The sequence below is a fragment of the Penicillium crustosum genome (assembly GCF_028827405.1).
Source record: "Penicillium crustosum strain IBT 35664 chromosome Unknown utg000003l_segment0_segment0, whole genome shotgun sequence".
In the NCBI taxonomy this organism is placed as follows: domain Eukaryota; kingdom Fungi; phylum Ascomycota; class Eurotiomycetes; order Eurotiales; family Aspergillaceae; genus Penicillium; species Penicillium crustosum.
In genome coordinates this window covers 1,387,664-1,402,415 of record NW_026623124.1, presented here as the reverse complement: position 1 = coordinate 1,402,415, position 14,752 = coordinate 1,387,664, and the positions used below count along the sequence as shown (strand labels likewise).

The window sequence follows — 14,752 nt, the reverse complement described above, 5'->3', positions numbered from 1 at the left end:
CCAACTTCACCCCGCCGTTATGGCAGAGCTCCAGGATACTCGGAATGGCCTGCGTGGCCTGTATCAGGACCTCTCTGCCCTTTCGAACTCTCAACTCCCCAACGTCGATCGCTTGTGTTTCGAATTGGAGATCCATATTCAAGACTTCCGCAAACTCCTAGACAAGCCCGCAAAGAACAATGCCAGCCGTCAAGCTGTTCTGTCGGGTAAGTGGTCACTTGATATCTTGGTTATCCCAAGAAGCTCTGTTGGTCCGTCTTGACAACCTACTAACGTCGAATGCGATATCTTAGGGAAGATCACCGTTGCCGACGTTGAATACTCGGTGAACCAGGATTTCCAACAAGGCGCACTGCAACTTGCGGATGCGCTTGACATCGATGAAATGGAAGCAGCAGTTATGTTTCTGGCCGCCCAGGAAAATTCACAAGCGCTGGATAGGCCTCCGCTGATCGCTGCGATAATAAGCTTCCACGAGCGCCGCCTTTTTACCCTCGAGTGTCTACGTCTCATTTTCCGAGAATCGCGCGAAATTGAACATGAAGCGACCCAACCTATCATGCACGAAACACTGGCCCACGTTCTGGAAATTAAAAACGGCCCTCTGCGGAATGCCTCCCTCTTCGCGCGAAAAGCCTTGAGTTCCATGGCCGACATCCAGAAATGGCTCTCGCTTCTTGGAGACCAAGTTCAAAAAGCCTCGGTTGTTGGGCAGGAAAATGACCGTGATATCATGGAGGCCATTGAATTCCAACGTACGAGTCTGCAACAGCAGCATGAGTCACTCGGAGCGATCCTATTCTACATGTTTAAGGGGACATACACAAGCTCCGAAGACTTCCGCATACTCGTGAACCAGTTGAAGAACATTGATCGCTTTGATGGGCTCTTGTTCCACTACATTCCAGTCACAATTGTGTCTTTTGTACAGCATGGTTCTCCAGAGGGATCTGGATCCGAGAAGGAGGCACGAGACCTGCACAAATTAGTCACTACATCCAAGGATGGTCAAGGCTGGAAGCTATCGAATTTCCACGCCGCCCTTGTTGCTCTGTGGCTCTCTGTCTACAGTGGATGGTACTTCGACGGTCTATCATCCCCATCAGTCGACGCGGAGAAGGAATCCGAAGAGCGTACGAAGATGTTTATGTCCTCTCTCGACGATGGCGCCCTTGATTTCATGCTTGCGATCTGCTCCAGCGTCAACACTGAGGAATGGGCGGACCCCGCGCGGAGCGAATTAGTGACATTACTACTTAGAGAAAGTGTCGTATCATTGCCTGACCCCGAGCCATGCTCTGGATTCATGAAGGAGCTTTTGATGGAAAACCTGGAGGTCTTCGTGGAATCATGCGTTGCAAATATGCCTGACGCGGTACGACAACTGAAATCGGAAGAGGACTCACAACGACTGGACCAGATCACCGCACTCAGAGATGGCCTCACTTCTAACCTCCACCGTGGCTTGGTAGAGGTGCGGACTCACCTTGAGTCCCTTCTTATGATAATCTCATTCGCTTTTGAGCACCGACAAGAAGCCGCCCAAGAATTTTGGGCTGACCCTGATGGGAATCTTTATGGATTCCTTCAGTGGGCGTCCAAACGGCAAACTGTTCCTCGAGTGAGCGCTTTTTGCGAAATGCTATGTTCGATATCCGAAGGTGAAGAAAATGCAGCCGCGGCGCATCGATTCCTGTCGGAGGAAGACAAATTTATGGCCTCCAAATTTAAACGCTCCACAACAATGAATTGGTCGCAAATGTTCGCTGAACTAAAGCTGTACGCATCCCGGGTCACTGAGAAGCCTTCCACTACAACAAGCCCGCAAGGGCCACAAGGGATCTTTCGTCCACGGAAACCAGAGCCCGTGGAGATGAATGAGCCTGAGAGCCCAGTGATGCTGACATGCTACCTTCGGCTGATAGGCCACCTGTGCAAGCAGAGCCGACCTATCCGAGACTGGATGCTGCAAAACGAATCCTTCAATGTAGTTAGCACGCTGCTAGACCTGTGCAGCGGGCCGATTCCATCGCACCTTCGGGCGACTACCTTTTCAACTCTCTCAGCATTGATGACTGACAAAGTCTCCACTGTTGGAAACGAAACGTGGGTCTGTCTCGATGGGTGGTTATCGGGAGGAACTGGTGCGTCCGGCATTGGCAAAGTGCCTTTGGTTTCCAATCCTGCCGTCTGGCACCAGCAACAAGCCTTGCAGAAGATTGGAGAGAGCTTTGACCAGACGAATGCATTTGTTGTTCTTATCAATGCACTTACTGCTCCCTCCTCCGACGCAATTGATGACCCAATGTCGCTTCCTTTCCCGGAGACCTTAGGTGGAACTTATCGCATGTCCGGGATTGAACCTTACATCGATTTCATCTTAGGGCATGCCTTTTCACGGAAGATTCAAGATCTTAACGAGTATCAATCCCGCATGTTGACTTTCAACTGCCTGGACTTCGTTGTAGCAAGCTTGAAATCCTTCAATGAAGACCTCGTGTTACTTCTCAGCCAGCCATCCGTGTCCGATTCTCCGATGCAAACATCATCGCTTCTCACCTACGTTCGCTCGCACCCGTTCGCCCGCGTGGTGGACTGGCTTTTCAACGAAGATGTACTCAAATCTCTGTTTGCAGCCTCTAAACAAGACGTTTCGGACGTTGCTACCGCATCACCTGACTCTGTTTTGGTTCTGACCTTGCACCGGAGCCTGGAGGTTATGAACTTGCTCGTGGACCTGCAATCGACATATTTTAACATTGTCAAGCCTTTGGTGCACTCTCAGCCCGGACCATCCCGGACCTTCGTCGCAAACTCGTCGCTCGCTTCATTCGAGGACACCGTGCTAAACAATCTGACACTCATCCCGTCACTCTGTCTCTATTGTGGCACGGCGCATGAACAACTCACCGTCATTTCCATGGCTTTGTTGGAAAAGCTTACTAGTTCCAGAAAGCTCAACAAGATGACTTCGCCGGAACTCGTCAAGTGGCAATCCTCGAACAAGATTGTGGAGGTGCTTGCATCTGAGGTCGATGTGGACAGCATATCCCGGCCTCTTGTGTTGCAAATGGAAGCTGATGTGAGAGAACTCGATTTCGGGCCGAATGCCGCCGGCTATGTCATTCGAGAAAGCCTTCTTGCTCTTTTGAACAGCTGCCTAGGAACGATCACAGATCGCCCAACGGTAGCTCATCTGCTGCTGGGCTTCGACTGCGTGGGCAATATTCTTGATGTGTCATCGGAAGGGCTATTTGCAAATCAAAGTTCCTTGCTACATGCCATCGTGAATTTCCTAAAGTCTTATCCGGAGATCCTCGATGATGGCATTGTATCGTGGGTAGTGCACCTCAAGCGTATGGCCTTTGAAGTGCTGAAGCATTTGTGGTCATCGAAGCTGGCAAGCTACTACACCCTTGGTGAAATGCGTGCCCAAGCATTCCTGCGCGAGATGTTTGCCTACCAACCGATTATTGGCCCGAGCACGGCCTGGAATGGATTCCCTATCGATTCAGAGGAATTTTGGCTTACCGACGGTGCCACTGCCTTGGCAGAATTCTTGCTTTACCGAAGTCACCTGTTCACATACGCCGCAACCGAGGTTCGATCGACAGCAAAGGCTAGATCACCGGCTCTACATGCCCAAATTCTTTCGGTTTTGCTCGGAAATACGCTTGCGGATAACGGCGAACCAATCTCCAGTCCCTCCGTGTTTGACCTTTTCGATTTCGCCGATCTTGATGTTGGACGCGAGTTCAACATGCCCCAGCTTTACTTGCTCGGTGATGTTGCTCTTCAATTAGAAAGCAAACGGGAGGATGGCGTGTACAGTATGGAAGGGGTAGAGGAGATGATTCAAATGCGGAAAGCGGAACTCACGGCCAATGGACCGCTCCGCCCGCATGATGAAGAGCAGTTGCTAGCTGAGGCCAATGATCTGAAGTTGTTCATTCTTGCAACAAAGCAGAACAACCTGATTCAAATCAATCGCTATCACGCTCTCCGTTCCTGGGTAGAGCTCGTTGCTACCATGATCACTTGCTCTGCTATCGATGAAGGAAGCAGGCCGGCTTTCATTCTCCATTCAATCCAATTGATTCTTCCCAAGCTCACAACGGCAATCGAGGCAGATCTTCCCGAAGCACTTGAACTGGCACGATTGGCTGAATTGTTGATCGGTAGACTTGCGTCAGAGCCGTCGGCAACAGATGCGTCTCGAAGCGGGGATGTCATTGACGAAAAGCTCCACCAGCTTTTCCAACTCTGCATCCGAGGTACGAACCTGGCAACAGGAAATGTGTTATTGAGGGAAACACTTTACAGTATTTGTTCCCACTACATAATACGCATCACATCGTCGAACAAGGGCCACGAAAACCTACGACGTCTGAGCCAACATGTCATCAAAGCGGCCGGTTCCAGCCTGATTGAGACCATGTGTGATGACGCCTATACTGGCCAAGAGTCGTGTCGTGCATCCGCTCTTGTTCTATTGAACAGTTTAGCTGTTCTCGATCGCCAAACTGATTGTGTTTTGGCCGAGTTAATCTCGAGGTCAAACTATTTGAGTCTATTCCTAGATGCTTTGCGGTCTCTTCCCGTCGAACTTCACAATGCCCAGAGAAGCGGTTAGTCATTTTCCCCTTTGAAACAGCCACGCTATTATAACTAATCAAAACTTCAGATACCCCGGCACTACTGGCATACTACGAGTCGCTTTTGTCACTACTTCAGCGGCTGTCTCAAACCAAGGTCGGAGCAAATTGTGTGCTTAACTCTGGTCTCTTCCAAGCTGTGCACGAATCACGACTTTTCGCTGCTGATCCAGACATCGGCATTGGTCAGTCAATCATATCCAGCTCTAATTATATCTTGCTGACCTCCTCAGACATTGAAAATCCCGATGCCCTTCAGAGGTATTACGACCTTCTCCTTTCGGTCCTTCAGGTCATTGTATATGCGGTGTTCTCCCGAGGTATCCACAACGAACAGCTTAAGGAGCAAACCCGGATATTTTTGGCCGAAAACCGGCCATGCATGGTGGGAATCTTCAAACGGTCTGCGAAGATTGGAAATACATCAACCGCCCACCACGAGACTCTATGTGAACTAGTCAAGACATTCATGGCTCTTGTTACTGCCACAGATTTCATGGAGGTAGGTTTTTCTTTTGCAATCCATTGAACCGAATTGGTGATCGTGTGACTAACTGAGTGTAGTTCGAGGAGCAGGAAGTCCAACATATCGCCCGCCCAGCGATGTTCTCATGAGTCTTTGTCCACTGATGCTCACTGGAAAAATTGAGAAGAAATGCATGTATCATTATGACCCGGTGGAGTGCAGGCGGTTCCCAGGTTGAGCGATTTTACTTTGAATTTATTTGCATCACATTTAATCTGTCCATGTGTAAGACGTCCGTCCACTTCGACCGTTCTGGTCTTGCTGTGGCTATCTTTTGTAGGAATGGGTGTTAAGCTCATTCTTGCCGAAGTAACAACGCCAACAATTAAGTTCCTAAGTGACTCGCTGACTCGCTTCCGGTTACTTTCTGCTCCGTTCGAGGCTCCGAGACATATCCAGAAAATGCCCGAACCTCGTATTGAAGCTTTGAGCGTATCGCTGAAGGTCATGTACGAAAACTTATTCAGACCCTTAGGAAATATCCATGTATAGTCCTCTGATTCATTATACAGTGATACTGTACAATTACTTGTTTGGGCCCTTGCATTCCCTTTAATATACTTGGAAAGAGCATTGGTCATGTATCTTTTTGCTATCTTTTTGCTGTCTTTTTGCTGGCTGTTTTCGTCTTCCCCGGCACAGCGAAAAGAACAGACATAAAGCAGCCTTAGAAAGAAGAGTATAGTAACAATATTATACCTAATACTGGAATTAAAATAAAAAAAAAGTTGTTGTTGTCATATTTAAAGGTTTAAATTTTTATAAGATATAAGTTTTATATTAATATTTTCTTACAGAGGTTTAAATTAAAATTAATAATAAAACTTATTATTAAATAAAAAAAATATATATATAAGATTGACATTAATATATATATTAAAAATTAAGCTACATCCCAAAGTCCATACATGCAGCATGCAGTACACAGTATATACATAGTATATAGTTGTGGTGCCAATGCTCCTGCCTCTGGTGAGGTCGTAGTTCCCTTGCCCTAACTGGTTTCTATTCCCACCACCGATCGTTCTTTCCTGTATAGCTTCATCATATTCTATTTACGCATCCCATCGTACCTTCCTGTTGCCGTTGCCCATTGCCCGTTGCCATGGAATATCTCGACTTGTTATTTATTCCCCTCCCAGTCCTCTCTTCCTCTTTTCCTTTTCTCCTCTCTCCTCTCCCCATGCCGCTGGCTATTTTTCAATTGCTCTTGCTTTTGACTACCAAAACCACTTCTTATTGCTTTCAAAGCTTTTCATCATGTACCCTTCTTCTTCCTCTTCTTCTTTTGGCAAAAGGCTTCATCCTTCTCGCCTCCGGCTCCTTTCTAAACACCGCCCTGCCCCTCTGAAGCCATGCCTCGCCGCCTCTGACCGGGACTCCAACCCCTCTGAGGAGCCTCACGTCCGGAAGACTGTACACTTCCCCGAGGACAAGCTCTTCCTTGAGCGGGTCAGGACAATCCCGGCTCGCAAGGATCGGGACACAAAGACCATCTTCAAAAAGGCCAAATCGCGGAGACGAAGTCGTTCCTTCTGTACACTTCGAATCCTTCGGGCTTGAACCAGCGGTTCCTCTCCAAGCTTCCTGGAAGCGATGGACGTCAGTACGAACGCCATTCCCAGTGGATGAGCGTTGTCCGTGCTCGTCAACTCGCCGCTGCGTATTCGTCCCAGCCACGTGCTCCGCGATCCGCACCTTCCTCCGATGAGTCTACCTTCGACATGGCTTCCCTGAAGGACACCCTGCCTGAGCCTGCCTCCGATAGCTCACCGCATGGGTCTGACTTCGACATGTCCTCCCTGACCGATGCCTTGCCGGACCCGAATGACACCTTCGACATGCGCTCGCTGATGGATGCCCTGCCTGAGCCTGATGGTTCACCACGTGGGCTTGCCTCCGACATGTCCTCCCTGAAGCGTGCACTTCCCGACCCTGATACTCCCTCTGAAGTATCATCATCCCTTGCACCTGCTCCCAAGTCTGTGGTTGCTCCTCACTCCCCCGATGTACCTGCAGAGGTCCGTACACGTGCGGTTCACACCCGCGTCCAGGTTGGCCCCTTCTCTGCCACTTATTTCTACGACCTCTGTGGGCTCTGCCTTGTGTTGGGGTTCTGCTTCCCATACCTTGTACCAGCATTCTATGCTGCGCTTGTGCTCCTGTTCGCTTATGGGATGTACTTCTTCTGATGCTGCCGCTGACGGTCCATATTTGGTGTCCTCGCTTCTTCTTGACTGGCTGGCTTCCTCTTTTTTCCTCCTTCCTCCTTCCCTCGTGTTGTTCTTTTTGCTTTTTGGGTCTGCTTTTTTTTTTTGGCGTTTTGTTCTGTTCTGCTGAGGCTTTTGCCGTTTGCTTTTGTGAAAACAAAAAACCCTAAAAAAAATTGCTTCCTGTGTTTCTTGTTGGCGTTTTGGCGTTTTGGCGTTGTTTGTTTTTTGGGGATGTGGTAAGTACTTTGGGGATATGGGGGCAACGTCTCTGTCTGTGATCGTGCGGAAGGCAGCAGAGCGTGTGGTGGCTCAATCGGGTGGCGACTAGGGTAAGTCCTTGTCAAACATCTGATGGCTCTAAGAGCTAACATGACAATCAATTCCAGGTGGCGGGTGGGCATCGAACCGATTAAATGGAACGTCTCTGTCTGTGAACATGTGGAAGGCAGCGGGACGTGTGGTGGCTTCATTCTTTTCTCCTTCAAGGTAAATATCATTCTACCCTGTCCTTTTGGGCTTGCTTCATACTAACCGCGTGTCTCCCGGGGGAGCGGTTTGGGGACGTCTCTGTTTGTGAACGTGCGGAAGGCAACAGAGCGTGTGGTGGCTCAATTGGGTGGCGACGTGGGTAAGTATACTCCAGGCCTCTGTTGGTTCCAAGAGCTAACATGTCAATCAATTGCAGGTGGCTGGTGGGCGTCACCGCCGAAAATCGCACTGATCAAACGTCTCTGTCTGTGAACATGCGGAAGGCAGCAGGGCGTGTGTGGTGGATTGATCCTTTTCTCCTCCAAGGTAAATATCATTCCACTCCTTATTGTTGGCTGCATACTAACCTTATGTCTTGTAGGGAGGGGGTTGGGGACGTCTCTGTCTGTGAATGCGCGGAAGGCAGCAGAGCGTGTGGTGGCTCAATTGGAGTGGTGACGGGGGTAAATATACTTCAGGCCTCTGATAGTTCCATGAGCTAACATCCTCAGTTGGTTGGTGGGTACCGTCGCCACGAATCGAACCGATCGAACGGAACGTCTCTGTCTGTGAATGTGCGGAGTGCAGCAGGACATATGGTGGTTTCATTTCCCTTTTTTCCAAGGTAAATATGATTCCACTCTATCTTTCTTCGTTTAACTGCATACTAACCACATGACTCCCGGGGGAGGGCGAGGGCGAACATCTCTAGCTGTGAATATGCGGAAGGCAGCAGGACGTGTGGTGACTTCATCATTTTCTCCTTTTAATGTAAATATGATTTCACTTCTTTCCTTTGGACGGCGTACTAACCGCATGTCTCCTGGGGGAGGGTTTTGGGGACGTCTCTGTCTGTGATTGTGAGGAAGGCAGCAGAGCATGTAGTGGCATCATCCTTTGGCTTCCCAGGTAAAATACCATCACACTCCTTTTTGATTTTTGTTTATCACACCCTGACCGAGCATCTTCTAGGGGAGGGTTGGCGAAAGTCTCCGTCTGTGATCGTGAGGAAGGCAGCAGGACGTGTGGTGGCTCGCTTTTTTGGCGAAGGGAGGACGTTCATGCCTTTGCCCATGGATTTCTGTGGCTGTGCTAACTGACTTTTTAGTACCCGCTGGTATCCTCCTACCTTTTTCTTTTCTTTTACTTCTTTTTTCATCATATGTTCTCGCAGTGCGAGGGGTATGAAGAAGAAAGGATGAAGCCGAAGCCGAGTATAGTATTTGAGTGGCCTGTGCTCGTCTCAAGTACAACCCTGAGATGGGTGACCACCGAGTACGAAACCAGGCTTACTATTGCTCATGCATAAGCAACCGCCCAGACCATCATAGGATGTCTATCCAGACATCAGGTATAGATGGCTTGGTCCTAGCAATTTCCATCGTCGCGGTCGGTACTGGGCAATTGCCTCTGCATTACCTATAGGGTTCGGTGCCTCTGTTGATCACTATGCCCGAGAGTGTTGGTCATGTCAGGCACCATGGCAGTTGAGACACCAGTGTTCTTGATTGCTGTCAAGAATCACGAATGGAGCAGGATCACCTCCCGTCGAGGATAATGTTGGAACAACCCTGTTCGCAGCTGTATTGTCTGTATTCATTGTAATACACGCGCTTTCTGTCCCAGTGATGGGGATGGGGATGGTCGAAGTGAGATGAGCAGGACTGAATGATCCTCGTCAGTACTTGGCCTACTGTTATTGGGGTATTGCCAGGCTCACCAGTCCATAAGAATGAGTATTGTATCAACATTGTTGCCTATAAGTTTGTTATGGCTGCCACACTTGTAAAAGAAGGGATTGGGATTAAATTTTGATCATGTGTCGCAATATGTAGAAGACAAGCGAGAAGAGAATGGGATTAGTACTTTTTTGGTCTATAGCGTGACAGGATCTTCGAACAGCTAATAAACGATAGAGGTGTAATCAGACTTTATTCAGTCTGGAGTCAAAGCTACATCGTTTCAGGTGTGATATAAATATGTATGATGGGAAACTGTCACTTAGGGCTAAGTGTAACAAAGCCCGATGCCGAGATCCGAAATCTGCCCTGTAGTGTTTGTTTCCTTTTGCGGTCAATTTTGCATAGAGTTGGCAGATTTTCTATTGTCGGGATGAAGTCTGAGATTCTGGTATCAATATCAATCGCTGCTTGCTGGTCCTCTACAGCATGCAGGTCTCGAAACTTGAAGGTCGTGTATTTATGTACTTGGACCACTCCGTGAATATACGGGTCTACAACTACAATAATAATACAGCAGGAATGGAAGCAAAGCATATTAGGAGGATATTCGAGACTACCCCTAAAGGACGACACGTTAATCTGTAGACAAACTCGTGATGCAAGAAAAGCGCCAGCATAACACCAACCCATGAAAAAGATAAAAGACAGCACAAACTCACAAGACCAGTAACAAGACCAAGTAGATGTTTATGTATGTTGCAAGAAGGGGGAATAGTTGTAAAGAGACAACCCGCAAAGCCCGGCCTGAGAACCAAAACTCTATACAAGTCGTGACGTATAAATGCGCTGAAACAGATCCAGAGAGATGTAAAGGGTGTGTGAGTATGAGGTGACGGGGGAGAAGGGTATGAGACGCCAGAAACCGGAATGGATACAAGGTTGAGTGCGAGATATGAGATAGGCAAACGCTCAACGGGTCGAGGATAGCAAAAGAAATATGGGGAAGGATAAGATGGGTGGATCATGGACTGGGGAAAGAAAAGAAATGTGCCAGGTGGAATGACAAACTCAGGTATCCGATGAACGCACTACGGTGGTGTTGGAGTTTGTCCGAACTCGGCGTGGTCGCGAGGCTTATCACGAGATCGCATGTACATGGCATCAGAGTATGTGTCGGCTGGGGGATCAATCGCGCGGGGAAGACTTCTGTGCTGTTGCTGCTGTTGGGTCACAACCTCTCGTGCGTAGAACTCTACGAGCATGGTCCCATACGACTCTAGTTCTTCGACGGTGATGGCGAGGCGGAAGTCATTCAGAAGAAGGAACTGTAGTTCCAAGTGGTTAAGCTCCACTAGTGGAAGACCGCCAACCTGCATATGATGATTAGTGGTCATCCACGAGTCAGATCAAGAATCACATACCTTTGCATAACGCGAATTGGTATAGAAAACATCAGAGAAGAACTTGCTCGCACAGGTCACGGCAGCGATGACCAGTCGGTGGATATTAAAGCTATCAACGACGAAGAAATGTGAAAGTGCCTCAGCATCCGACTGAGGTGAAAGGCCGGGTGAAATTGAAGTATTCGACCCCTGCGAGTCCTGCGCAGTAAAGCCTGTGGAGGGGGGAGGTGTCGCCATTAGAGAATCCTGCATCTGGTGGTCTCCCGGAGACTCGGTAGATGTGGACGAAGATCCGGGTTCCTCGGCAGAGTCCCAACGTTGGTGCAGGTGGTCGAGCTGATCGCGGTTGACCAGCTCAGTCATACGGTCGAAGTAAACCAGCAAGCTTAGGAAGACCTCGTAGGTGGTAGGGCAATATTTGTGAATACGAGTCAAGTAACTCAGGATGGTGATGGTCGGGACATTCTTTCCGTGGAATGCGAGTACGCTGGTAGCCTGAGGGCTAAGGTTGGAGGTGCCCTCGGGTGGCGGGATGTGGCGATGTACATGTTCGTGATGCATATCATTTGTAGTTGTGATCTTGGTCAAAAGCCCAGCGACCATCTCGATGATCTCCGTGACCGGCATGGAGCTAATCTCATACTGTCGTTGCTGCGACCCCGTCCCGGAAGTGTGGGAGCTCCGCGATCCCACCAGATCCTCACTGGCGAGACTCTGAATATGGGACAAGCTTTGGACGCGAATGCGACTCGGTGAATTGGCTTCGGAGCCTGGTACAGACTGCATGGACTGGTATGTGGGTTGGAGGCGCGGTGAATCCGGCGCTGACTGATTAGAAGAGTATGGGTTGCTCCCGCTCTGGGTTGGTGGGGTATGTGTTGAGGAGTAAGGGTCCGGAGGAAAGGCATGGTTGGGATGAGACGTCATCGAGGGCGGTCGTGAGGTGAAGTTGGGAGTATCGGAAGAAGCACGGGAAGCTTGAGGTGTGTATGAGTTGATGTAAGCCGGTACATCATTCGCATGCACAGGAAGCCGAGCAGAGCCTACGGACGGTGGGGCAGTAGAGGTGGGGGTATTTGAGGAAGTCGAGTGAGTGTCCATTGGCTGGGCGAACGAGTAAACTGAATCTGAATTGATTGCGCCTCCCAACATGTCGTTATGATCCGACGGCACGTGGTTGACGACAACGGAGCCCATGTCCAGGCTATCGTGGTCTGTTTTTCTGCGGGAACACGGGTCAGCAAGGCGGTCGCAGCTCGGTCATTAAACTGGACAGGTAGAAAAATAGAAGACACAGATAATAGAGAGGATAAAAATGATAGAAGAGAGAAGAGAGAAATAATAGAAATGATATACGCAATACAATGGAAAAAGGGAGAGGGGTTTACTTACACTTTTGGATTACCACAAGGGCTAGACCACCAGAATCAGGGTAAATCCCCGGTCTAAAAAGGAGAGGTGAAGGATCAACGACTGTTGATCAAATCCATTGAAAAGGAACAGAATAGAACAGGATAAGGGGGAAAAAGGACAAGTAATATAGTAATCTGGAGAGATATGGAGAGATATGGGGGAGTTGGGGAAGGGGAGTTTGGGTCAAAGTGAGGTCAGTGAGGTCAGAGTGTGTGGCCCCGAGATGAAACAGGATTCAATTAATTAAACATTGAATATTCAACTTGGAACTTTTTATATAGATATGATTCTGGTCATTCTTGTTTGGACTAATATAAAAGGAACTGTATGTTGTATGTATATATAAAAAAAGGAAACATACTCACCCTCAAAGAGATTATCTACCTGTCATCTTAGTAAAAGGTTGATATAAAAGACGGTGTAGAGGGTCTATAGGTCAGGATATATTGACGAATGATAGAACGATCTGCGAACCCGTGTCATGGATGATGATTCGGACATTGTCCTAGCGTTATTTACTTTTTGTACGAAGTCCCCTCAGGGGATTTGATATTTATATTGTAGTCCGGGGACGAATGAATATTAAAATGCTAATGTGGATATTTCCCGATATATAGAACCATGCATTCCCCCTTCCATATAAACTTGCATTAAAGAATAATGGAGAGCATGGCAGGTTCATATGCTGCACGTGGGATGTGACATGTTCTCTGCCTATCTAACCTCTAACTTTAGAAGGTCTAGGCAGAGGCAGTACTCCGTACCAATGGAAACTGCAGATCTAGTGTTCTGTTTCTGTGTTCTACAAAGTACTACAGTATCAAGTCCCTCATACCATATTGTAATAGACTAGGGGATATAAACCGGGTGTTTTCCCCACTCGGCAGTTATGAGCCAATGGCCAGTTGGCCGAACCCTTCCGATATAGTGCTTCTTGAATTGCTCGGTCCTTTTCGCCCTACATAGCCCGATGATAAAGGTGGGGGGTATGGCAGCACCCGTGGACTAGTGCCGGACTTGTCATATATTCGCGCTCAGACACTGTATATCCCCGGTGGGGGGCGCGGATAACAGAATGCAAAGACCGGAGAACTGGGATCATGAAACCATTTCATTTGGAGATTGACGCAATATTAGAACACTTATTAATTCGTCACTCCCGGCCCGGTGTAGCCGTTGTCTGGCAGGTAGAGATGTCTCACGGCACCGGCCTTGGTCAAGACCACGAGACGAATGACACCACCGGAGCTGCCGTCCCACTTAATCGCCTCCTGCAAAGCACTCCGCACAAAATCAATGCCTTCTTCCTCCGTCATCTGTTCCCGCCAGTGGGCATCGGTATAACCGTAGATGTAGGTTGAGCCCGAACCGCCGATAGCGAACGACTGCTTGTGAAGGGATCCTCCCAAAGGTATCGAGTACACCTGACCTCCGTGACGTGCATCCCATCCGGCAAGGATGATACCCGCACTATGCTTCAGTTAGCGTGGATCTCGAAACCAACAACAGATGATGCCAAAGACTTGGGGACAGACCTCAACGCATCCTTGTTCTCATAACACAATTCCTGGAAGAGTGATGCAGCAACCTGTGTGGTAGGGGCCTCGGCATTCGTTACGCCGTACATGTTGAGATGGTAGGAGACAATATCGGCCACAGCCTGGGTGTCTGCGGCGGAACCCGATCGGCAGCACCAGATGGTGTCGTGCACCTGTGTCAATTTGTCGGTGACTCGGTTGGCAATGTAGGCACCGGTGGTTGTTCGACTATCTGCACCCAGAATGACTCCGTCTTTGAAGTTGATGGCCATGCTGTTGGAATGTTAATGGTGATGTTTCGAGATGGTAAGGTTCGAGAGCTCCAGCTCAACTCACATCGAGGTTCCCAAGCTGAATGAAGAACGAGACGTTAGTACATGTCATATATATAGCTTCACGTCAAATAGTATCATTATGGGATTAGCTTACTTGACCTCACCAGACTTCAGGTGGTTCATGTCGACGTGAATGCCATCTGGAGAGATGTTAGCTGGTTGCTGTCGGCGGATGACGATAGCTCTGCTAACCTTCACCGAGCATTCCTGATGTTCCATGGGGGGCGACCATTTTGTGTTGTGTTCAAGAGAAAATAGGGAAAGTATAAAGATGACTTCAATAGACCAGATAGAAATGGCAAGGAGAAGAAGGAGGATAAGGGAAGAAGTAGAGGTGATGCTATCATGAACACAGGCAGAAGCTCACAACGCGGCAGCTCGGGCGGTGAGGCCCCAGCCCCTACGATCGACTTATCATCTTCCCCGCGAGACTCCTGAAGCTCAATTGCCCTTTTCTTCTGTGGCTGTTCCTATTAACCTACTGTATCCATTTCTGGTCGCATTGATCATATCTGCTAG

At 48.7% G+C, this 14,752-nt stretch overlaps 5 protein-coding genes across 5 annotated transcripts; 3 read left to right on the top strand and 2 right to left on the bottom strand.

Annotated features, from left to right (window-relative positions):
• Positions 1-19: 19 nt before the first annotated feature.
• On the top strand, positions 20-5,270 carry N7487_007590 (nuclear pore complex Nup192/Nup205 family protein; the record flags this gene model as incomplete). The annotated part of the gene is made up of 5 exons (XM_056875320.1): positions 20-206; positions 294-4,628; positions 4,685-4,840; positions 4,889-5,157; positions 5,220-5,270. 5 exons carry the CDS (start codon positions 20-22, stop codon positions 5,268-5,270), a joined length of 4,998 nt encoding a protein of 1,665 aa, XP_056727508.1.
• Positions 5,271-6,441: 1,171 nt separating this feature from the next.
• Positions 6,442-7,373, top strand: N7487_007589 (uncharacterized protein; the record flags this gene model as incomplete). Its single annotated transcript, XM_056875319.1, has 2 exons — positions 6,442-6,597; positions 6,750-7,373. 2 exons carry the CDS (start codon positions 6,442-6,444, stop codon positions 7,371-7,373), a joined length of 780 nt encoding a protein of 259 aa, XP_056727507.1.
• Positions 7,374-7,647: 274 nt separating this feature from the next.
• N7487_007588 (uncharacterized protein) lies at positions 7,648-8,962 on the top strand (the record flags this gene model as incomplete). The annotated part of the gene is given in 6 exon segments (XM_056875318.1): positions 7,648-7,711; positions 7,781-7,849; positions 7,881-8,022; positions 8,080-8,326; positions 8,592-8,716; positions 8,728-8,962. The coding sequence occupies 6 exon segments, from the start codon at positions 7,648-7,650 to the stop codon at positions 8,960-8,962; spliced, it is 882 nt and encodes a 293-aa protein (XP_056727506.1).
• Positions 8,963-10,632: 1,670 nt separating this feature from the next.
• Positions 10,633-12,144, bottom strand: N7487_007587 (putative cyclin-dependent protein kinase complex component; the record flags this gene model as incomplete). The annotated part of the gene is made up of 2 exons (XM_056875317.1): positions 10,633-10,914; positions 10,966-12,144. The coding sequence occupies 2 exons, from the start codon at positions 12,142-12,144 to the stop codon at positions 10,633-10,635; spliced, it is 1,461 nt and encodes a 486-aa protein (XP_056727505.1).
• Positions 12,145-13,505: 1,361 nt separating this feature from the next.
• pre3 (proteasome core particle subunit beta 1) lies at positions 13,506-14,465 on the bottom strand (the record flags this gene model as incomplete). Its single annotated transcript, XM_056875316.1, has 5 exons — positions 13,506-13,830; positions 13,896-14,171; positions 14,235-14,249; positions 14,328-14,373; positions 14,426-14,465. 5 exons carry the CDS (start codon positions 14,463-14,465, stop codon positions 13,506-13,508), a joined length of 702 nt encoding a protein of 233 aa, XP_056727504.1.
• Positions 14,466-14,752: the final 287 nt, after the last annotated feature.